A 24788-nucleotide genomic window follows, 5' to 3' on the forward strand; every position below is an offset into this window, starting at 1 on the left:
GGTGATAGGTGAGAGAAAGCACAAAAGCAAGGATAATTTCTAGATTCATTCACATAAGCTTTGTTTTGACAGCATATTTTTATTACATTAGTTTTTAAATGTTGGCATTTTGCTAGTTGCTGATTTAGTTAACTTTGGGGGAGCAATAATCCTGGCTTGTCTCTACGTTTCAATACCCAAGCAGTAAACTTCAAAATGGGACAGAAGTTCTGTGCAGAACTTCCAGGTGAGGGCGTGAAGAGAAGGAGACCATACACATTTCCTCCGCTGGGAAATGGACACTGAGAACAGTCACCAACTCACATCGCCTGACACGGTGCAGGGAGTGGTGAGAACACAGGACTCAGAGACAGGACTGGGGTTCCAATCCTGGTTCTGTACCAACTCACATGGGACTCTGAGCTACTCATTCAGTGCCTCTGGGCTTTATTTTTTAGCGCCATTAAACGGGGTAGAGTTGTTGGTTTGTAAGTTCTTCTTCAACTAATAATGTTGTGTATGTACCTTGCCATAGACTACTTTTGAAAATATTAAAGAAGTTGAGACAAAACCAGTGTCAGTGCTATATTTTGATTAGAAGAAATGCAGCACCCTAAATTTCTCTGGAGGTCTGTTTCTGGGAATGTAGAAAACTAGGTTATTTAGATTGTTTGGGGAAAAAAATGCTGCCAATAATAGATAAAATGTAAGATTAATAAAAACACAGAGGGGCTGACAATATATGAAGAGTAATCAGGCCAAAATATAGCTGAAATTTAGGCCTTGGGAATTTCTATGGAGCCCAGGGTTTACCCAAAAGGCTGTAACTTCAGGGTAAGGGTAAGCCAGCTATACAGGTGTCCTGCCCTACCCCCATTCATACCTAACTATTAAGAAAAGTTGTCTTGAAACTGGTGGAGGGGTGTGCAAAATTCTGAGAAGATATTGTCACAGCCTGATCTCACAGAGATTTGCAGTCTGAATTCACTGAACTTGGGTAATCAAGAAAACCTCAGAGAGTGAATTTAGTTAAAAAACTACCCAATCTGGCAGTATCCCCAGGTAGCTGGAAAGTAAACACAAATCATCTCTGGAGAAAGGTCTCAAAAAAGTCTCCCAAATGAATTTTTTTAAGTCAATGAATAACACAGTCCAAAACAACCAAATACACAAGAAAGCCAGGCACCCAAGCAAGAATGAGCAATAAAAACACACAGCAAAAAAATCTACAAATACTTAAAAATTTTCAATTATCAGACTTAGAGTATAAAAACAACTGTGATACTATGTGTAAAGAGATAAAGAACAAGTTTGAAAATATGTTTAGGGAACAGAAAATGATAAAAAATAACATTGCAAATTTTATAAAGAACCAAATTTATCTCTATAGATGACAAATACAATAACTGGAAATATTTCTCAATCCGTTGAGATGTTGCTGCCGGGCAATTGTTATCTATTAGGTTCCAATAAACTCCCCCAAAACTCTCCAGAGGTTTAAATGTTTCTTATATTGACATTTACTTGGTGTAGTGTGGCAGGATTCCAGAGAAGCCCACCCAGGACCACCCTGCAGACCTGGACTCCTGCTAGGTACCAGCAGGGGCCTATTGTGCCCCACTGGCTCCTCATTTTGCAAAGGGTGAACTTGGGTGAGTTTCAACTGGAATTCCAGACCGCCCTGTTTTATGGTATGAAGCCCTGACTTTATCTGAGCTCTTATCTTACATCCTTGAGGTGGAACTAAAGGTTAAAGGCTGACAAAACCCAGGCTAAGGCAGGAATAGAGGGAGAAAAATGAGTGGTTGGTTTTCAACTTTGGCTTTTCCATTGGTATTGCTTTCTGATTATGTGAAGTGCAGACTCTACAGATCTCAAAATAAAACTAAAATTAACATGAGAAATAGTGCCTCTAAGGCCAGAAACTCCCAGACCCTGGCCCTCATTAATCCTCCTGATAGGAAGCCTTGACTTGCAAGTGTGTTACAGAAATGGGATGACTTAACTAGAAACAATAAAATGGCCAAAAAGCAGTTTTCTTTCAGCACCTCAATTAATTTTTTTCATGCAAAATTAGAAAATGCCAGCTCTAAAACTAAACTGAATAGGAAGCATATATTGATTGGGAAATTAAAAGCTTATAGAAGAAGCACAGATAAAATATTTTTAAAAGTTAATAAAAAATTGTAGAGACTGTCTCTGAACTAAAGAAGGCTTCTGAAGTTAATAAATGCCAACACCCCATTCCTCCTCTCTACAACTCTGAAACCAAAGCCTGTCTTCGAAATGCAAATATCTGGTCCCCAAGGACTCTTACCTGAACCATCTCTTAAAATGCAAAGCTTTTGGAAGGTAAATCTTAACAAAATGGTTGGGGGGGGGGGTGTGGGGACAACCTTAACCATATCTGATCAAATCAATTAAATTTATTTCAGCTATTCCTTTCTAAAGTAGTAAATTTTGATTAAGGTTATTGTTGTCTAGATATTTGGAAATGCTAAAATGTTAATTGCTAGATAACTCTTGCGTTTCCCTGCTTTGGCTTTTGTTGCAGAGAGGCTGTGGAGTAGACATGGAGCTGTTATTGAGTGTCTGGTTTATAAATGTCTTTGTTAGAGGTGTGTTTCTTGAAAGTGAGTGTATTTGCCAGTAGATGAAACTATGGTTTCTACAGGTTATAAAATGTGTTCATAAAAATCAATCTAGGGAATACTGACCACTTATTTTTTGTTTTTATTGGAAATTAAGGTTTCTAAAAGTTATAAATTCCAATTAAGTCAGAAATAAATTGCATGGTTTTTGTAATAGAAGGCATGAGATAAAGACACTTGAGAAAAAAGAAAGAAAATGAGTTATAAAGATGGTTATTTCTGAATGGATAAGAAGGTTTGTGAAAATATAAGAGTTTGTAAGTTTTGTAAAAGCTTGTGAAGACTGTAGAAGTTTGTAAAAGTTTTAAGTTTATAAGCTTAAGAAGCTAAAGTTGCCCTGTCTTATCTAGAAAAATTAGTAATTCAGATTATATGTATGGTCTTGATGTGTATGTTTTAATGTAACATGTGTTCATCTGTATAATGTATGTAGTATGTTTTTGCCTGCCTCCAGATGGGATTACCAGGGTGTAATATTTCATTGGCCTAAAAAAATTGAAATATATAAATTAAGCAGAAACTTGTGGTCTGGACAAAGCATTTAATATTAAACCTGGTTTAAGTTTGATTGATGTCTTTTAAAATTATTAACAAATATTTCAAAAATTTATATAGAACCAAAAAAAACTCAAATAACCTCAGCAATCTTGAGAAAGAAGAACAGAGTAGGAGGAATCACAATACAAGATATCAAACCATATTACAAGGCCACTGTAATCAAAACAGTCTGACAAGGCCACATCAATTAATGGAACAGAATAGAGAGCCCAGAAATAAATCCATGTCTCTATGGTCAATTAATATTTACAAATGGGGCATGATCATAAAATAGAGTAAAAATATCCTCTTCAACAAATGGTGTTGGGAGAACTAGAATAGTACATGCAAAAAAAGAAAAAAGAAAAGAAACTAAACCACCAATTGACACCATACACCAGAATAAACTCAAAATGGATAAAAGACTTAAACAAAAGCCATGACACCATAAAAGTCCTAGAGGAAAACATAGGCACTAAAATTTCAGATATCCACCCAGCAATATTTTCACTGATATACCCCCTAGGGCAAGAGAAATAAAGGAAAGAATAAACAAATGGGACTATATCAAATTAAAAATCTCCTGCATGGCTAAAAGATCATCATCAAAATGAAAAGAGAACCAACTGTATGGGAAAACATATTTTCTAATGATACCTCGAACAAGGGTTTGATCTCCAAAATATATAAAGTACTCATATGACTCAACACTAGGGAGACAAAAAGTCCAATTAAAAAATGGGCAAAGGACTTGAACAGGCACTGCTCCAAGGAGGACATATTGAGGTCTCTTAGGCATATGAAAGGATGCTCAACATCACTAGCCATCAGAGAAATACAAATTTAAGTCACAATGAGATACCACCTCACACTGGTCAGAATGGCCATCATTAACAAATCAACAAACAGCAAGTGCTGGCGAGGATGTGGAGAAAATGGAACCCTAATGCACTGTTGGTAGGAATACAGACTGGTGTAGCCACTGTGGAAAACAGTATGAAATTTCCTCAAAAAACTAAAAATGGAACTACCTTTGAACCTCACAATTCCACTGCTGGGATTATACCCTAAGGATCCTGAAACACCAATTCAGAAGAATGTATGCACCCCTATGATCGTAGCAGAGCTATTTACAACAGCCAAGTGCTGAAAACAGCCTAAGTGTCCATCAGTAAATGAGTGGATCAAAAAATTGGTGCATTTACACAATGGAATGCTACTCAGCAGAAAGAAAGAACTCCTACCTTTTGCAACAGCATGGATAGAACTGGAGACTATTATGCTAAGTGAAAGAGGCTAGGTGGCTAAAGACAAATACCATATAATCTCATCTATAAGAATAACCCAATGAACAAAACAAACAAATGAACAAAATGGAACCAAAGGCATGGAAACAAGGAACAGATGGACCATGACCAGAGGGGAGAGAGAGGAGAAGAAAGGGGGAAAGGATGGGAAGGGCCTCATCAAGGAACTAGTATAAATGACCCATGGGCATGGATAACAGGTGGGAATTGACTGTGAGAGAGGGGTGGAGGTGGACAGGGCAGGGGAGAGCAACGAGGGAAAACTGGGACAACTGTAATAGGACAAAAATAAAATAAAAATAGATAAAACATACTTAATGATAAAAAAAGAAAAACAATAATTAAAATTAAAAACTAAATGGACAGATCTAATGTACATGAAACATACATAGCTAAGGATAGAATTTGTGAACTGGAAGATATATCAGACAAATTATCCAAAAAGTAGCACAGAGACAAATACATTAAGCCTATGGAAGAGGATATATCTGGCCAAGATGGAGGCCTAGAAAGACATGATGTGTCTCCTACCACAACTAAGAAGGAATACAAATACCTCAAAAGTAAAGACAACCAGAAGTTCCAGAAAATCAGGCTGATATAAAGAAGAAATACTCATCCAGAACAGGTAGAAGGGGCAGAGAAGGGCAGAGAAGATTCAGTATGGTGACGGTAGTAGCACCAGCAGTAGTGGCAGGCCAGCAGAAAGCACAGTCACATATTTTTAAAAGTCGGGAGGGACACCTGGGGAGCACTCCCAGCACCAGACCAGACCACACAGCTCAAGTTTCCAGTGCCAGGGAAAATAAAACCTCATTGCTCCTGATGGTGAAAACAAGTGGGAGTTGGGATAGAGGCAGAAACTGCCAGTCTCTCAGTAGAGTCTGCTTGTTTAAAGGGCCCCCACGGTCCTAGAATGTCTGCAAACCCCCCCACTCTGGGAACGATGGCCAGGGCAATAACTAGAGAGGTGCCAGTCCCATATGGAAGTGAGAGAAGTGCCTGGAAAAGGGACAAGTGCTGAGCAAGCAACATTGTTTCCTCTCAGACCCCTCCCCCACAAGAGCACCACAACGTGGTGAAACAGATCACCCTATACTGACAAATACCTAAGACTCCTCCCCTTACAACATAACAGGTGCAACAGCTCTACCTAAGATACAGAGACAAACAAACACAGGACCCTGTCAAGATAAGGGGACAGAGAAGTATGGCCCAAAAGAGAAAACAGATAAAGGTTCCTGTGGGAGAACTAAATGATGAGGAAGGAGATAGCCAACCTAACAAATGAGAAAATGTCAACCTAACAGATGCAGAGTTCAAAACACTGGTGATAAAGATGCTCACAGACTTGACAGATATACTTAAGTATGGCAAACACATAAGGGAAGAAGTGAAAACTATGCTAAATAAAACGAAGGAAAATCCACACAAAAACAATGGTGAAGGGAAGGACACCGGGGTTCAGATCAATTATTTGGAACATAAGGAAGAAAAAAACAGTCAACCAGTACAGAATGGGGAAACAAGAATTTTAAAAAATGAGGAGAGGCTTAAGAACCTCTGGACAACTTTAAATGTGCCAACATCTGAATCATAAAAGTACCAAAATGAGAAGAGAAACAGCAAGAAATTGAAAGTTTATATGAAAAAACACCAAATTTGGTGAAGGAAATAGACATACAACTCCAGGAAGTACAGAGAGTCCCAGACAAGCTAGACCCAAAGAGGACCACATCAAGACACATCATAATTAAAATGCCAAAGATTAAAGATAAAAAGAGAATCTTAAAAGCAGCAAGAAAAAAGCAGAGAGCTACCTACAAATGGGTGCCTATAAGACTATCAGCTGATTTCTCAGAAGAAACATTGCAGGCAAGAAGGGGCTGTCAAGAAGTATTCAATGTGATGAAAAGCAAGGCCCTACAACCAAGACTACTCTATCCAGCAAAGCTATCATTTAGAATGGAAGGGCAGATAAAGTGCTTCCCAGACAAGGTAAAGTAAAGGAGTTCATTATCCCCAAGCCATTATTATATGAAATGTCAAAAGGACTTACTTAAGAAAAAAAAGATCAGAATTTTAAACATTAAGATCCCAACAAACTCACAATTATCAACAACTGAATCTAAAAAATAAAAACAAAAACAAACTAAGCAAATAACCAGAAGAGGAACAGAATCATAGGTGTGGGGATCATTTGAAGGGTTATCAGCTGGTAGGGGGGTGGGAGAGAAATGGGGAAACGGTGCAGGGACTAAGAAGCATAATTGGTTGGTACAAACTAGACAGGGGGAAGTTAAGAATAATATAGGAAAGGGTGAAGCCAAAGAACTTATATGCACAACCCATGGACATGAACTAAGGGGGCTGGGATTGCTGGAGGGAAGGCGGTACTGGGAAGAGGGGAGCAAAGGGAAAATAAATTGAGACTACTATATCAACAATCAATAAAATATACTTTAAAAAAACTATGGAAGAGAAGTTAAAAGAGATGGTGAATAAAAGAAGTTTTAACAAATGAGATCTCTTCAATGTGCTGCAAGGAAATAACTGACAAACTAGGATTATACACCCAGAAAAATATTTTTTCCAAAAATGAAAATGAAATAAAGATACTACAGACAACAAAAGCTAGAGAATTCAGCACTATAAAACCTGTAATAGAGGGACTTGTAAAAGATGTACTTCAGACAAACTAAAAGTAATCTGAGGCGGAAGATCTGGTTGGTATGCAAAAAAGAATTAAAAAAAATTGTTAATGGTAAATACACAAGTAAATCTAAATGAAAATGATTATATAAAAATAGTTATGTCTTGAGGAATTTAAAAAAACAAAAGAATTAAACTATCCTAAGGTCTTTGTATTATCTAGGAAGAAGCAACAGTAAGATTAACTTTATAAAATTTTAGTATGTGTGCTGTACTTTCTAGAGCAATCAATAACACAATAGAGAACGCAGTGTTCAACTTTCAATGAGGAGGGGAAATTAAATTTAAAAATATTAAAGAAGTCAGAAAAAAACAGGTAAAAGGTACGTAGAATGAGTGAGGCACATAAAATGCACAAAATAAGACACCCTGCCGAGAGCACATACTTTGGGCGGGGGGAGGGGAGATGGCAATAAGGAAAGGGGAACAAAACAAAATGTTGTGTTTACTGATGTTCATTATAAAATTACGTTCTTTAAAATTAAAATTTCCAGGAAACAGAAGATTGTCCCTTAAGTACTTAGCAGAGGCTGCTGGTCATTCCCAAATATCCATGGTCCCTATACCTTTAATAATGGAATCCCTGAATTTTAGTTCATCACCTTGTCACCCAGCATTCTCCCATCTCCCCTGGACCTAAGTGTGGCCAAGTGACTGAGTTCTGGCCAGTGAGGTGCAAGTGCAAGGGTGTGTGCAACTTCAAGGGCTGACCCTTAAAGGGGAAAGATGCGCCTCCACTATTTCTGTCCCTGTTCTTCTGGATGGACCAGTGGGATAGTGAAAACTAGAGAAACCATTTTAGAGCATGAGGTGGACACTTTGTGTTAAGATAGGAGAGCAACAATATAGAAAGAGCCTGGGTCCCCATCACCAGCAAGTCATCATATCAGCACCAGACAACCTTCCTAGACTTGAATATGAGAGAATTATTAGCTTCTATCTTCTTCAAGCCACAATTATGGCGCCTGAATTTGTATCCTGAATAATGAAATGACCAACATTTTAGGACATTTTAACCATTTCATTTTAATATTTCAGGGATGAAATTCTTTCTAGAACATGTTACACTTTTCTTACCTTATGAAACAGAGCCAACAGAACGTAATTTACTCTTTTTTGAATCAGGAAGCATAATTACTATTCTGAACAATGGTACAAAGACACTGAGGAAGTATAGAGAGCTGCTGGCCTCACAGTAAGTGGCCTTAGGATGTTGGTCTTGGTTGATTCATGCCTGATTCCTGCAGCTTTTCAGACTCTCCTCACGATCAAGCAATCAAGTATCAAATTCGCCTAGAGCCTCAAACACAGAGGTGTTCAATAAATGTTACATATTATTGCTATTAGGGTTAATTATTATTATTATGTATTGGGGACCAATGGCTATTTCAAAAACCCAGTACTTCTTTTTACTGCTTAACCTTTTGAGTGCCAACGTCGCTTTCAGCGACACTGGCAAATTTTCCCAAAAGTGCCAGCATTGCTCCCAGCGACTCTTTTTTCAATGGCTATAAATGTAAATAACAATGCAATAATTCATATTTTATGTTTTGTTCTCTTTTTTTGTACCTCAGGTTATATAGTAACATAATTTTTTCTCATGTTGCTCCAAATTTCGAATTATGCGTGGCACTCTAAGTGTTAAATCAGAGTTCCATGATAAAGACACAGAAACTGAAAGTCCCATTATGTGGAGACATTGAGTCATCTGTGTCTACAGAATGGAAGCCAGGGTTTCTCCTTGGTGTAGACCCTCTCTCTTTACCTCTTTAAAAAGAACACAGTAGCCCTGGCTGGTGTGGCTCATTGGATTGAGTACCAGCCTGCAAACCAAAAGGTTGTCAGATTGATTCTTGGTCTAGGTCACCAGCTGGGGTGTGAGGGAGGCAACCCATCCAATTGATATTTCTTTCCTTCTCTTTCTTTATCCCTTTCCCTCTCTGTAAAATTAATTAAATAAAATATTTTTAAAAAAAAGACTCCCATGGCCTTTTTTTTTTTTTTTTTTGGTCATGGAATCTACCTGTTGACCTTGGGGAGTCTCTGAAGGAACAACCTAAACCAATAGCAGATGCTGCAGAAGAGATGTAAAGATTCTATTTGATAATGAAGAAGACTCTTTCCATGGCGGTCAGAGTATGGCTCTGCAGACAAAACACAATAAGAGGTGTTTGCTTCCTCTGACTTGTGTGAGAAAGGGCAGTAAGGCCATCAATTGACGCTGTCACAGCAGTGAGCATGTGCCAGCAATGTGGTTGTTGGCCAGGGCCAAGAGAGAGATGGCCAGATGGACCCTGGAGGAGGCATGACCTATGAACTCTAGAGCACTGACATCTGACCAGTCAAACCTTCCCTTTTCTGCCTATAATTCACTCCTGTTACTCTCAAGACTCAGAGAAGGGGTTAAATGTCACAGCCTGGGTTAGCAGTCTTAAAGGAGAAGCTTGTTCCCTACTTGGACCAGAGAGAGTCTCCACATGTGCAGGAGTACAGTGATTGACAGAGCAGCTTGGGACGGAACCAGGCAAGAAGTGACAAACATCAACTAGCATAGACCTGTGATATGGTTAGCACAACCAGGTGCCTTTGCAATCTCCTAGGGATGAGACTGTCAAAAGCTCACTTATTTTATTATGATAATATTATTAGTATAAATATATTATAATGTCATTATTGATATATAAAAATTATGTTACTTGTTATTTTATAATACTAATATTATTGTATATTTTATTGTTCTATATTATTAATATGTTATCATAGAATTATGACAATAATTATTATTATCCCCTCAGTGTCCTGCTGTGTGTATAGTCTTCTCCCCCAAAATATCTTCCCCTTCAAACATATGGCTGTTAATAAACTGCTATAGTTGAGTTTGTAAGAAATGTGTCTACAGTACAGGTAACTAAACTTTGAGGGAGGGCTCAACAGCATTTTCTTAAAATATGAGATCTTTAAGAGTAGACCAAGCAATATCTTATTTTGTTGGCTCAGCATTTTTTTTACAACATCTGGCTCCCCAACTATGTCCCAGATTGTTGAACTTGCCAAATGAGTGGTTATTTGGTAAATGGAATAAAACTGTTCGGTTTCCTTGCTGACTTCTCTACAATTAAAACCCTTTTGTTAATGGTAAATGGGGCTTCAGGGTCTAAGAAATTGTCAGAATAAAACTGGGGAGACTTAATCGTTTGCCAACTTTATTTTGCCAAATAGGAGTTTTTAAACATTAGCAAATCCTGACAATATATTCACTTTATAAAATAAAATAAACTTTAACACCAAAATAGAAGGAACCAGATATTTCAGAATAAAGAATAATTCTTTAAGTGAAATCATTTTAGCTTTATGAAGACTTCTCAATTGTTATTTTTCTCATGTCATGAGTGGGTTGGAACTTCATGCCGACTGACACCTGGTTTGGAGCCATTTTTCTCAAACACCTGGAGAGCTGTCTGGGAGCTGCTGACCTGAAATAATTCCCACACATTTCTGCAAATACCTGGGAGGTAGACTCAAGGAAGAGCTATGGCCGGTTGTTGAAGAGGCACGAGCCTTGCCTGCTTTGTGCAGGACCTGCATCCTCTGCTAAGCATCCCCAAAGCTTCCTTCCTGCCTTGAGGTAGGTGTCTCTGGGTGTAGGAAGCACTAAAAAACTGCCCTTTGTAGGAAGCAGGAAAATTGCAAAGTTGGGTTCATTTCACGGAGTGAATTTCCATTTTTCTTGGCCCCAGAAATGCTGTGTCTGTCAGTAATTTTCATTCTTGGGTCACAGCTCCCAGGGGAGTAGGAGAAAGGCCAAACAGAAGAGAAAAGTTTTCAGTGTGTTTCTTCAGCTCCTGGATTTGCTCCCTGGCTCTATGAACAGAGAGGCTGCCCAGCTCCAGCCTTCCAGACGCAATTCCCGGACCCTGGCAACTGTGCAGGTAGCTGAGCAGGGAGACCTGCCCTGTGCCAGCTCCAGCGACACAATTCTGAAGTGGCTGTGCCCATGAGGAAAAGGGGGCTCTCTTTGTTAGAATAATACCAGTGACAAAAGACTTTACCCAAAACCTTTTACTAAATCCAATGACCCCCAGATAACTTGGAGTCACTTCCCCTCACCTACCTTTTTTATTTTCCAGCAGTTGGAAGAACTGCAGAAAACCAAAGGGGTAAACGCTGAATTCATAACCAGTTCTTCCAGAAGCCTCATCTTTCTGCTGACCTGAAATAATTTCCATACATTTTCCTAAATCTATGGGAGCTAATTGCCAATTTGCATTTTGGTTTGAGCATTTAGATCTCAAGATGAAAACATAAGTTCTTTATTTCTAGACAAGTAAATAAAGGAAAACTTCTGCGGCTCATTTTCTAATGCTTGAAAGGCTGGTGGAGAAAAGCTCAGTCTTTCCTCTCCAGGAGCCTCTTCAAAAAACATCTCAGAGCAGAAGCTAGTTCTCGAGTCTAGACTGCTTTATGTGACTGCAGTTACATTGGAGAATTTATTCTCCACCCCCAGCCTCTCCAAATCATTAATTCTTAAAAGGGTCACAGGATTTTAATTTCGCCTGATGTGTCTCCTTGGAGTCAAACTTGACGTCAGCACCTTTTATAAGCAGTAAACTATAAATTAACACCCAGCATTTTCAGCATGAGTCCCTTTATTGAGGCTCTATTTGGGAAAACTCTTCTGTGTCTTTTGACACTAGCCTGTTCTCATTATTAATTTAAATGTCTCAGGAACATCATCTGCTTCTACTAAAATAAATGACAAATGAGTTCTGGAAAGTGGTTTTGAGAGCCGCCCCAAAAGGCACGGTCAGGGGAAAGCTCAGCAACTGAAACATTCATTTAGATGCCAGGCTGAATAATGTGTGTTTAGCTCTGACCCTAAAATCTGCTCGCCTTACAACTTTCCCCATCTGGTGTAATTTGCTTTCTCTGCTTGTAAAAATGCATGCGATGGCAACAGCATTCATTGTGTGCCTTGTTGTAACAGTGAGGCCACGTCCGTCACAAGCTCCCGTGACACTAACTTACAGATTCTGTGTTTACGCAGCTCCCAACCTTCCCTCGCATTCTGCAGCTGGAGTTATGCCCAAGCACCCATGCCCCAGCCCAATAGCACTTTGGAGAAAGGAGATGATGGAGCCGTACCTTGTACCCGGGTTTCCGCCCTCTTTTCTTTGGGATCTTCACTGCTGGTAAAGAACCAGCTGAAGCAGAATAAAGGTTATGAACTGCCATCTTCACAGGTGTTGAGTGAAGTGGGGGTCGGCCTCGCTTTCTCCCAGGGATCCTCTGAGACTGCATTTCTGCTGGTGCCAGTCTTGCAGAAGGAAGTGACAAATCGTTCACAGGCAGAAGAGGTGCTAAGAATTAGTCCAGACACAAAGCAAAACAAAAACAAAAGTGTTTGTTTCGTTTGCAAGGCAAACATGGGTCTGATTTGGTGATTCTGGTCATACGACACCTTGTTGGAGGGGAAGACCAAGTATGAGAGGGCCAGGCACCACTAGGAGCTTTTATGGTGCAGAGCTGAGCTCCTGGTATAATTTCAAGGATAGCGAATTTCCACAGGACTATAGTGAAGTAAGAAAGATACTGCCTAGGTGGAGAAGACAATAGATTCCCAGCTCCAAACACAATTGATAGTGTCATGAGCAACAAGACAGCTTTATCTATCTGTGTCTCAGTTTCCCCAGTCAGTTCAACTTTGAACTGATATAATAATAGTTTTAAATAAACACAACGATTCCCTCACACTCACTTCTATCCCTTTGGTTTGGTTATAAATAGTTACAAAAATTTTTCCATGAAAGAAATTTAGCAGCACAAATGAATTGTGTTAAAGTCTACTATGTCCCTCAATCAAATTGTGGAGAGATTTATATGTAGAAATTTTATTTTAGCATGATTTAGAACTGCAAACATAAAATGGATATAGCCCAAATAACAAGGAAGAGGGAAGTAGTTGATTTATCGACAGAATAAAATGATCAACTCATTAAAAGCCTTTAAAAACATTCTTATTAACATGAGGTTGAGTGAAAAAGCATCACAAAAATTATAAACAAAAATGGCCCCAGTTATGGAAAAATGTATGTTGTAAAAAGGTGGAAGGAAATGTGCTAAAGTGTTACCAACGGCAAAGATGGTAGGACTCTCTAAATAAGTGTTTACCATGTGAAAATCCTTCCCTCCGAGCAGATACCCCACATGCTATAGTATTCTTAGCATTAAAGATACTAATGATAAAGCTTCTCAGGTAGAGCTGGCCAAATATTTTTGCAAGAACTAGTTGATTATCCCCAACCCAGAAGCACAGCCAGGACCATGAGCTCAGGAGTCGACTTCCTGGAATGTTCATGAATGTGACAAAAGAGACAGAGCTTTTGACTTTAACTCAGGGGTGATGTTAGGTAATAAAGTCAATTTCTGACAATGAGTGCTACCTAACAGTGGAAATGAGAAGCTCTTTTTCAAACGGTGACAGGAAGAGTTGGGAAATAGGATAGAAGCAGTCCCTACACCCTGGGCTGGGCAGGACTGCAAGAACCAGGTTGCATTGCTCAAGGTTGGGAAAATATCAAATAAGTGGAAAGACTTAAAAACATGATGGGAAATTTGGGGCATCCTTTCTGAATGTAAGTTCACTTTGTTAGTTCTCTGAATACTAACCACATTCTAACAACAATCTTGATTGTTCTTGGAAATATCACTCGTAGTAAACAGAGGGTTCTGGGGTTTTTTTGCCTTTTTTTTATTGTTGTTCTTCTATGGTTGTCCCAATTTTTCTCCTATTGCTCTCCACTGACCTGCCTACTCCCTCCTACGGTCAATCCCCACCCTGTTGACTATGTCCATGTGTCATTCATACATGTTCCTTGACTAGACTCTACCTTCCTTCCCCTCTTATCCCCCTCCCCTCACCCTTCTTGTCACTATCAGTCTGTTCCTTGTTTCCACGCTTGTAAACTGAGCTTTAAAGCACAAGTTTATTTACTAATTGCATTGTTAAACAGTTCAGATAGATGAACATGCTGTTGAGAATATCAATTTTTCCCTGCTTTTGTCAGTAGGAGGAATACCACATCTCACTGATTCTAAGATGCATGTTTTCCATATATTAACATCTCCAAAATTAGGGTGTACTGTACAGCACTGTATGCAGATCAGAATCCCACATGGAGCATTTTTTCTTTCTTGGTGGTACATGAAATAGTGATGTATGATATAATCAAAGATGTCTTGGAGTCAAGGGATTATGATCACTGAAGATAAACCCATCAACATTATTCTATTTCTAGATTTCAAGTCTGTACTTCACAATACCAGCAAATATCCAAAATATTCATTTACAAAAAACATGCATCCCAAACCATTGAAGAACCACCAAAATGTATCCAATAAAATTTTTGCTATGTAAAACTTGGTCTGAGTCGCATTTTGAATTATCATGATCAAGTTTCTCCTTCATTATTGCTTATAGACTTTGGAAACAGGATTTTTTTCTAGTCTGGGGCATGTTTTTCTACCTTTCTACTTTGCCTCTAGTAAGGAGGTCAGCAATGTATCAACTAACATCAAGATAAAAAGCCAACAAACCCATGATCAGAGATAGCACTGAAATTATGATCCTCCTGAAGGGCCAACTGCTGTCTTCCCTCACTGGTGAGCTGGGGTACTGTGCTGAGATTACTCCCACACAAAACTTTTGTGGAATAGGCTTTGAAGAGTAAAGGAAGAGTAACAAATTAATTGACTTATTAGTCTATAAGTTTGTATCACTCAAAATGACACTTAACTATCCCAAAATTTCTCAAAACGTCAAAAAAATGTTTTCTTGAGAAAAATGTCATCTTTTAAACTGGGTTTTTCTGTTTTCCTACTTTCCTCTCTCTACTGGGAGGAAAAATCAGGACTTCTGTTACTTTTCACTTCCTTCCATAGAAACACATCCATTTTAGGAGTATGAAGGACCTTTCCAGATAACTAAATCTGATCAACACATTTTATGCTAACAGAGCAACAATGAACCATTATTGATGGCATTCTAGTTACTCAGCAATTGGGAAATACTTGGAGATAGAAAGTCTTCCCATAGTCCCTTCAATTCACCACACCTGAATGATTACACAGTTAAGCCACTAATCAGGAAGATACTATTTCCCAATTCCTTGTCCCAAATAAATACAATTGTAGTACACAAATAAGTACAATTTTAAGTAAAAAGACATAAGACTTAAAAATTGAAGAGGTTATTTTAACTATGAGAACTCTCTAAATGTCTCCTTGGAATAACTTTAAGGAGCTGAGGAAAAGTGCTTACAGAGTGGTCTTTCAATAACAGACTTTGGAAAAGATGGTGGCAAAAGTTCAGGATGCCCCTAAACCTCCCTTTCCAAAATGACGACATGAACAACAAAAAAGTAAAAGTAGAAAAGATCAATACTGAAAATAAGGAAGAGTCCTTATTCTTGGAATCTTGGGATGCAGTGGAAACAAGGCAGATAAAAAATTTTTAGGAAGAACACAACTATGGAAAATAGTGACAATGCATCAAATGTTTAAAGAAAAAATCAAAACTAATGGAAAAGGAGCCCTGGCTGGTGTGGCTCAGTGGATTGAGTGCCAGCCTGAGAACCAAAACTAATGGAAAAGGGAAATACTCAAAAATATATTAAGAGGCCATCTTCCAGAATGAAGAGGCTCTCTGCATCTTAAGAAAATTTCTTTAAAAATGAATAACAATAAATTTTAATAAAATAATACACTTAAAGGCAGTAAGATAAAATCTATAAGAATTTAGGCAGAACACATAGATCAGTTACAATGGGAAAAATAAACAGGCTAATTCTCTTCAGCACCCATTAGCCAAAAGATAACGAAGCCACCATGATGTCCTTTTTTTCCCGGATATATATAGACTCTCACCACAGGGCCTTTGCATATGTCTTCCCCCTCTGGTTTACTACCCTTACTCTTCAACAGTTAACTCAAGGAAGCCTGGCCTGATCTCTCATTAGTGTTTCCTAAGCTTAGAGTTCCTCACCTGTGACTCGAATCCACTGCATATGCAGCACCCACCATGGAACCTGGACAAGGAACACAGATGGGGATGTGAAGATTATGTCACCTGCTGTGTCCCTGACCTAGGAGTATCTTCTGCCAGCACCCATGGCATGGTGGCAGATTAACTCATTGGCTTGCAGAGGCTAAAACCTTAGGCCCTTCACAGCTCTTCATATAGATTTAATAAGTAGAAGGACTTACATGAAAAAATATATATTAAAAATTATACTTGTACTAAAATAAGCCTTGAATAAATAAAAATGTTATTCCATTATTAGACAGATGTATTTTAAGATGTAATTTTTACCTAAATTATTCTATAAATTAAATGCAATCATGTAAAAAAATCCAAAGACACTTAAAGAAAAGAAGAACAAAACAAAAGCCAGCTGGGGAGACTTCCCTCCTGGTTCCTAACATATATTATTATAAAACTATAACAATGGCAACTGTATGGTACAGGAATAAGGAATCTGATCAATAAAAAAGTCAGTCCAGAAATTAAACATATATTAAGTTTCTATTTGTTTGAAGTTTAGGATCATTTTATATCAATACAGAAAAGCTGAATAAATGATTTGTGGACAATTGGCATTTAGAAACAAATAAAATTTTAGCTATATTTCAGCAAAATTAATTCTAGAGAGATCAAAGATTAAAATATTGAAAAAAAACTTAAACATTAAGTACTGAAGACAATATAGGTCAGCATTTTAATACTCTTGAGATGATGATGGTCTTTCTAACTTTGATGAAGAACTCAGGAAATCAATGTATAGTAGAAAGACTAATAGACATGACTACATAAAACTCAAATGTTTTCATATAGTAAAAGTAAAATCATGAAAAAAGATTGAAAATAAGTGAAAACCTGAGAAAACTATTTGCTACATATGAAGCAACAAAAGGTTAATGCAAAAAACTCCTTCAAATTATTAAAATAAAAATAATCACTCTGAAAAATGGGCAAGGACATAATTTACAAAAATGAGAGAGAGAGAGAATGAGAGAGAAGAAACAGAAATACATGGTCAATTATAACAAGAAAAGATTCTAAACTTGACTGGTAACTGCCCAAGTGAGTAAATTGAGATGTCATTTGTGGCTACCAGACTGATAGATGTGAATGACTCTGACAATACTCTCTATGAGTGACAGGGGAGAGAACAGGCTCATCTATTCACTATTGGTCGGGATAGAAATTAGCTAACCCTTCTGGAGGACAACTGGAAAATCACTTAAAATCTTTACACATGTGCACTTCCTGACCCAGCTACATTATTCTTGAGGATTTCTCCTAAGAAGATAATTTGAGAAGAACACAAAGATAATATGGTAAAAGATATTCTTTGCATGTTAGTTATAATAGTGAAATATCAGAAACAATCAAATATCTCTCAAAACAGCCTTAATTTAGTAAGTTATTTCACATTCATAAAATGGAATCCTTTGTATATACACACATATATACTTAAAATTACAATTTGAAGATTGCAAATAGTATCTCTAGTATGATTGTAGTCATATATTTATATATAAATAGATAGATAGAGATGAGTCTGCATATATTTACACACACAAAGAGGTCATGGAAAGATAATCATCAAAAGGCTGATAGTGGTTGTTTCTGGGCAGTAAAATATTAAAAGATGTTTTTGCTTTCTCCTTTGTATCATTTGCAGTTTAGACTTTTTAAACCATAGGTATAAAAATAGTATAAAAAATGAACAATGAGTGAATAATTCTCATTCTCTGGAAGTTTCTATTGGAAATGGATGCTTCTTTTATGGTTTTTTGTTTTTTTGTTTTCAAATGGCTTTGGCTCCTGATCAATAAACCTTCACAGGCCACTGCTTTACTATCCCAAACAAACTGCAACAAAAAGGCAAAAAAAATCGCATTACCAAAAATATCAAAGAAGATTGTTTCAGAGCTAAGAAGAATGTCTATAAACAGATGGTGAATAGAGGTGCTTCACTGGACCCCCAAGAGAACCAGCTCACCCCCTCACCCCCTCACCCTCCTTGATACTACTTCCCTCCAAGCAGGACTGGGTGGCAGCTGGGTTCTTATCAACCCCCAAAGATTTTGCATCATCTTCAAAGACCTCAAATGTCCAAAGACATCCTAGCCATGGATACACAATTTGGTACACCCAAACACATAAATCACTTCAGAACTGTCAAAGTCCTAGAGGTATACATGAAACCTCTGAATTTCTCTGCTTTCAATTATGGACTTCCATGAATATGAGCTGCCTCAGTTCAGGTCAGATTTGGAAGCCAACTTATAGCAAAGACCTTTAGTAAACATTAGAAGATTCTGTCCCTGGAACAGCCTAGTCACCAAGCCTTTGGATCTCCAAGTTTCACCTCTATGAAGTGAAGTTGTCAAATGTTGACTTGACATATTTTTAAAGTATATTTTATTGATTATGCTGTTACAGTAGTTCCAATTTTTTTCCCCTTTGCTCCCCTCTGCCCATTATCTCTCTCCCCTCCAGCAATCCCACCCACCTTAGTTCATGTCCATGGATCATGCATATAAGTTCTTTGGTTTCACCCTTTCCTATATTATTCTTGAGTTCCCTCTGTCTATTTTGTAACAATCGATTATGCTTCTTAATCCCTGCATCATATCCCCATTTCTCCCCCTCCCTCCTCCCAGGTGATAACCCTCCAAATGATACTCATACCTATGATTCTGTTCCTATTCTGGTTTGCTTAGTTGGATTTTGTTTCTAATTTTTAGATTCAGTTGTTGATAGTTGTGAGTTCGTTGTCATTTTAGTGTTCATAGTTTTGATCTTCTTTTTCTAAAGTAAGTCCCTTTGACATTTCATATAATAATAACTTGGTGATGATGAACTCCTTTAGCTTCACCTTGTCTGGAAAGCACTTCATCTGCCCTTCCATTCCAAATGATAGCCTTGCTGGAAAGAGTAGTCCTGGTTGCAGGTTGCCTTTCATCACATTGAATACTGCTTGCCAGTCCCTTCCTGCCTGCAAAGTGTCCTCTGAGAAATCAGCTGATAGTTCTATAGGCACCCCCCTGTAGGCAACTCTCCACCTCTCTCTTGCTACCCCCAGGACTCTCTCTTTATCTTTTACCTTTAGCATCTCAATCATGATGCATCCTGGTGTGCTCTCTTCTGGGTCCAGCTCGCCTGGGACCCTCTGTGCTTCCCAAACCTGTATGTCCATCTCCTTCACAAAACTTGGAACGTTTTTCTATTTTTTTCAATTCTTGCTTCCTCATTCTGCACTGGTTGACTGTTTTTTTCTTCCTTATGTTACAAGTCATTGATTTGAACCCCAGTTTCCTTCCCTTCACCATTGGTTTTGTATGAATTTTTCTTTGTTTCACTTAGCATAGCCTTCATTTGTTTTCTTTGTTTCACTTATCATAGCCTTCATTTGTTCTCAAGCATATCTGTCAAGCCTGTGAGCATCTTTATCACCAGTGTTTTGAATTCTTCATCTGTTAGGTTGTCTATCTCATCTGTTAGGTTGGCTATCTCCTCGTCGCTTAGTTCTCCCACTGGAACCTTGACCCATTTCCCCTTTTTGGTCATACTTCTCTGTCTCCTCATTCTGACAGGCTCCTATGTTTGTTTGCCTCTGTGTCCCAGGTGGAGCTGCTCCTGTTATGTTGTAAGAAGTGGAGCCTTAGTGATTCATCAGTACAGGGTGACCTATTTCACCATATTGTGGCGCTGTATGTGGGGGAAGTGTTCAAGAGGGAACAACACCACCTGTTCAGCACTTGCCCCCTTTCCAGGCACCTCTCCCACTTCTGCACTGGACTGGCGTCCCTCTAGCTGCTGCTCTGGCTGTCGTTCTCAGAGTGGTTGGGTCTTTGGATGTTCTAGGACCATCGGGGCTCTTTAAACAAGTAGATTCTGCTAAGAGACTGGCAATTTCTGCCTCCACCCCAACCTTAACTGGTCTGCGCAATCAGAAGCAATGAGGCTTGATTTTCCCCGGTGCTGGAACCGTGAGCTGCTAGGTCCAGTGAGGACCTGGGAACACTCCCTAGGTGTCCCTCCTGGCTTTAAAATATGTGACTGCACTTTCTGCCAGCCTTCCATTGCCACCGCTGCTGCTGCCACCACACCACATCCTCTCCGCACTGGCTCCACCCCTCCTACCTGTCTGGATGAGTATTTCTTCTTTATATCTTTGTTTGCTGGACTTCCATGTAGTTTAATTTTCTGGAACTTCTGGTTGTTTCTAGTTTTGAGGTAGTTGTATTTTTTCTTAGTTGTGGAGGGAGACACAGTGTGTCTGTCTACACCTCCATCTTGGACGAAAGTCCGGCTTGACATATTAAGTCATTTGATTTGCGGCTGGTTTCCCAAGTCTCCGTTTTCTTATCAAAACAAGGCTTGGCTAGAAATATTACAACTAAAACCAAGAGAGCCTAAGATCTGGTCTATGAATTTAAGGCTGACATTTTATTTGTTGGTCTTGCAAATTTAATGCATATAAATTAATAGTGCTCTATCAAGATAAAGAACAAGAAATTACCAAATCCAAAAGCATATACCAATGCCATTAAGTCACCCAGGAATTATCCTGAGGCATGTATTTATGTATTTACATATCCACTCATTCATTCACTCATTCACTTATTAATTCATCCAACAGGTATCTGTTGATCATGCACTGAGTGTCAAATACTATAGTTAGACACCTTGATTACATATGAGAATAAATAACACATGTCTCCTAACATATTCACCAACTTTGGGGAAGCAGACAAGTAGAGAAGCAATAATAATATGGGAAATAGGTGCTGTAACATAATTTTCATATGAAATGCTATGAGAGTACCATGGAGGAAAGAAATCAGTTCTCTTAGCAGGCTTGGCAGGAGTGGAGATAGGAAAGCACAAGGAGGTGACATCAGAGACAGGATTTTCCCTGGCAGAACAGAGTAAGCTAAATGCACAGAGCTGGCAATAGAACAGGTACGTGCAGAGATGTTTGGTGGCACACGGGGAATAGGTGGGTCAGCTAAAATGGAAGAAGAATCAATGCTTTCTATTGTTTCTAAAAGTATTAAGAAGCAATAGTTACAAGGATCTCTAGAGTCCTTAATTGACTCTAAATTATTCCCTTCCATGAACTGCATGGAATGGGTTCCTGACCTTGCTGTGATGTTCTTTCTCACTGCCATTTCCAAAGTACAACAGAATCCTGTTTTCTCTCATTCTTGGGCACCACCTTGAATTTACCATAAGCCAGTGACTCCAGTGTGATTATTTTGTCTGCAGCCTCGTATGTACCTTAATACCCATGCTCCATGGGATGTTCAGGTCTGTAAGTAAGGTGGTTTCCAGTGATAAGAATGCACCTTGGCATCTATCTAAAATTCAACCATTCTTCAAAGTGGCCCAAGCCCTCCTGCTTCTCCACACACTGATCTCTTGCTTCTCTCAATTTCTTCACCATCTGTTGCCTGCACCAGCAGGTTCAGCAAGCACTGATTAAATGATGGTTTATATTATTTTCTTATTGTTTCATGCACATACATGATTTTCTGTATATTCCTGGAAGCCAAGGGCCATATTTCCTATGTCACTCTGCTCTTCACAGAACCTGATGCAATATTGTACACGCAGAGTGCACCTGGCACCTGTGGCGACCCCATTCACTAGAGAGTCTACCCATCTCATCTAGGCTAACGGCCCACAGCTGAGGTCAGAGGTGCATCTCCAATATTTTAAAATTTTGGATATAAGTATATCAATATAAAAGAACACTGATGGTCAATGAAACCTTCATACCATAAGAAGAGAGGGACAGTAATATATTCTATTAAATGGAGAAAATGCAGTCCTGTAATATACATTTTTCCTCAATTCTGACATTAAAATTGGGCCAACAAGCCAAAGCCAGCACTGATCTGTACTCACTCCTACCTAGTGCTCACATTTTGCTCTCTGATAATGTTCTCCACCCTAAATAACATCAGGACTCCTTAAAGATAACTGATTCTATATCTTGGGGAGAGAGAAGGATCAGAATTAGCTTGGAATGTCTTATCCTGACCAGAACAAGAATGATTTAAGAATATCAGGGGTAGTGCTAAGAGGACAGAGAAGCAAGTTGTAACAATTTATGAATCATTAACAACAACAATGGTAATATAATGAATTGAAACAATTGTTTGTGAAATGCTATGAGTTCTCTGAGATTCAGAAGACAATGGTAAGATGCACCAAACTCTTGTTGTAACCATTTTAATACAAAAGAATAGTGAATAGAATAAAACATAATTTATTTTTGCTGATTTTAATAAGTAGGGGAAGCTTATCTGTATTTTTGTTGTTGTTGTTGTTCTATTAAGTACTGATGTGCTCTTGTCTCTACCTGTCTAAACTGACATGGGTGAGTACAAAGAAATTGTAAATAAGCCAACTCGTCATGGAAAAACAGGAATTGATTCAGGATCAAAAAGCCTCAGTTGTCCCAAATAATAACCAGGTAAAAAGTGGGTCCAATAGTGTATTCAGGGATATGAGGCTACAAATGTCTGCAGAGGAGTTGTCACGTACAAACTTGTTCTCTCAGTCCCTAGGAGATGAGGTTCTAGATGTGACTAGTAAGTATACAGAGATGTCAAGGCACAGGCACCACCTTCGTCACGGGTAGAACTCCCAACTCTGTTGTTTGATAGGGTGCAGGGGGCTTCCTGCTTTCTTATAAGGGGCCATCTGCTGTGAAGGCAGTTGCTAAAAGCCTGTCAAATCCTCTCTACTCATAGCTAAACTTACAAAAGTCCCCTCCCAATACCAAAACCTTTCCTCCACCCAGTAAGGGTGCAGCAGCCAGGATGATAGAGCCCAGACTCCTGTATTTAAGGGGAAGGAAGAAAGATACATAAGCCAAGAGCAGAGACTATGTGTAGTGACATAGGGGAAACATCCATTACAACCTGCAGGATTTGGAAAAATGTTACAACATCTGAAAGCCTGAGAGACAGGCACATCACAGAAGTATGACTAACTCATTGGCTGGCCAGTGCTCAGCTGTACCCTGAATCTACCTATTCGCTGGTACCCACCTGTCCCCTCAGCCAGCACAGGAAAAAGAAAGAGAAGCTGCTTCTACTCCAGCACCACATCTGGGCCCACTGGCCTGTAACTGCTCCTCAGAAAGCAAGAGAAAGCAGGTGCCACGCCCAGGAGGGTCTGGCTGCCACCTTCTTGTTTTAGGCATCTACCTCTTCTTTTTCAATCGTGCCCCCCATACTGATAGGCCTTCCCCAAGAGGTAACGCCCTTGTAGAAGACAGCCCTCGAGAGACTCCCATGGGCTGGCCCTGAGCCTGTCTCTCTCAGCTCCATCCCTCACCCTGCAATTCTCTGTGTGAAAGGAGCTGCTCCACACCCTAAGCTGTTTTCCAAGGTTTCTGTAACAGTTGGCTGCTAGCTCGGTTTGCCCAAAGGGAGGTGCTGGTCTGAGTGTGGAGGGTGGGGTTGGCATGGAAGTGATAGTCCTCTCCTAGCTTTGCTAGCTCCCACCCGAGAGCCACATGGTCCACACCATGTTGGTGGCCTGGCCCTGCCCTCTGCCACCCCACCTCCTCCCTCTGTCCCTCTAGCCTGGGGATGGTTGCAACTGCAGAGACTGTGGCTAATTGTCCAGTCCCCTGTTTGCGCTCTTTCATCACCATGCGACCATTTCCCGTATTAAAAACCTAGTGTCTCAAATGCTAGGAATTTCCTAGTTAGACCCTGACAGACAGACATGGAAAAGGATGGCATCTTCCTGCCCTTTAGGGAGGTCAGTTAATGACCCAGCAGAATGGAGAGTTTTTAAGAAAGCCTCCTTTGGAAATTTTCTATCTTTCCTGCTGTCTCAAAAGATGGAATCTGTCTGTCTATGGCCACACCTGGGGACAAACCTACATGCAAACTGATGGGCTGTGAGAAGGAACCTGCTGTAGCTGTGGTCAGCAGATTCGGAGCTAAAAAAAATGGGAGTGAATGCTCTTCAAGATCAATGTCTAAATTTACATTGTAGCATCTATGGCATGATACCATATGGTAGGTGAGGAAGATATATGTTACAAATGCATACACCCATATGCAGGCATATAGCATCTCTGCAAGTGTTTAAAAAGAGTGGCAATCATCTTGCAGGCAGGCAGTGAGGACTGGAGTTCTAGGGGCTGGAAAAGGAAAGGGCTTTTCTCTGTATGCTATTTCCTACCTTTTGTATTTTGTGTGTTTTCAAAAAATACAAACAAACAAATCAATAACCTAATCTACCATGTCTTACTCTAGAGCAGAGTGAGCGGTGGCTCTGCCATCTGCACTGTTTGTCAGCGAGGGCCAGCTGCACTGACGTGTGGGATTGAGGATGGCTGGTGCTCTGTACCCTGAGAGGACTGCAAATCACAAGCCAGTCCATGGGTGCTGCACTCCTCACGTGCCATGGCTGGGTGCATTGGTACTGACCAGGATGCCTAAGAACCCCAAAGACCTGCCTGACCAGACCAGCAACCATGGCAGTGGGCGTGCACAGCACATG

At 39.4% G+C, this 24788-nt stretch overlaps 1 protein-coding gene across 1 annotated transcript in view; it reads right to left on the minus strand.

The window, feature by feature from the left end:
* SCML4 (Scm polycomb group protein like 4) overlaps positions 1-24788 on the minus strand; it is a 101726-nt gene that overhangs the window by 43958 nt on the left and 32980 nt on the right. Inside the window, exon 2 of the mRNA XM_090279727.1 lies at positions 12329-12543. Coding sequence (XP_090135853.1) covers positions 12329-12484 — 156 coding nt within the window. The 5' untranslated portion in view covers positions 12485-12543. The remainder of the gene's footprint in view (positions 1-12328; positions 12544-24788) is intronic.

This window comes from Furipterus horrens, unplaced genomic scaffold (genome assembly GCF_987537825.1).
Source record: "Furipterus horrens unplaced genomic scaffold, mFurHor1.1.pri manual_scaffold_6, whole genome shotgun sequence".
NCBI classification, from domain to species: Eukaryota; Metazoa; Chordata; class Mammalia; order Chiroptera; family Furipteridae; genus Furipterus; species Furipterus horrens.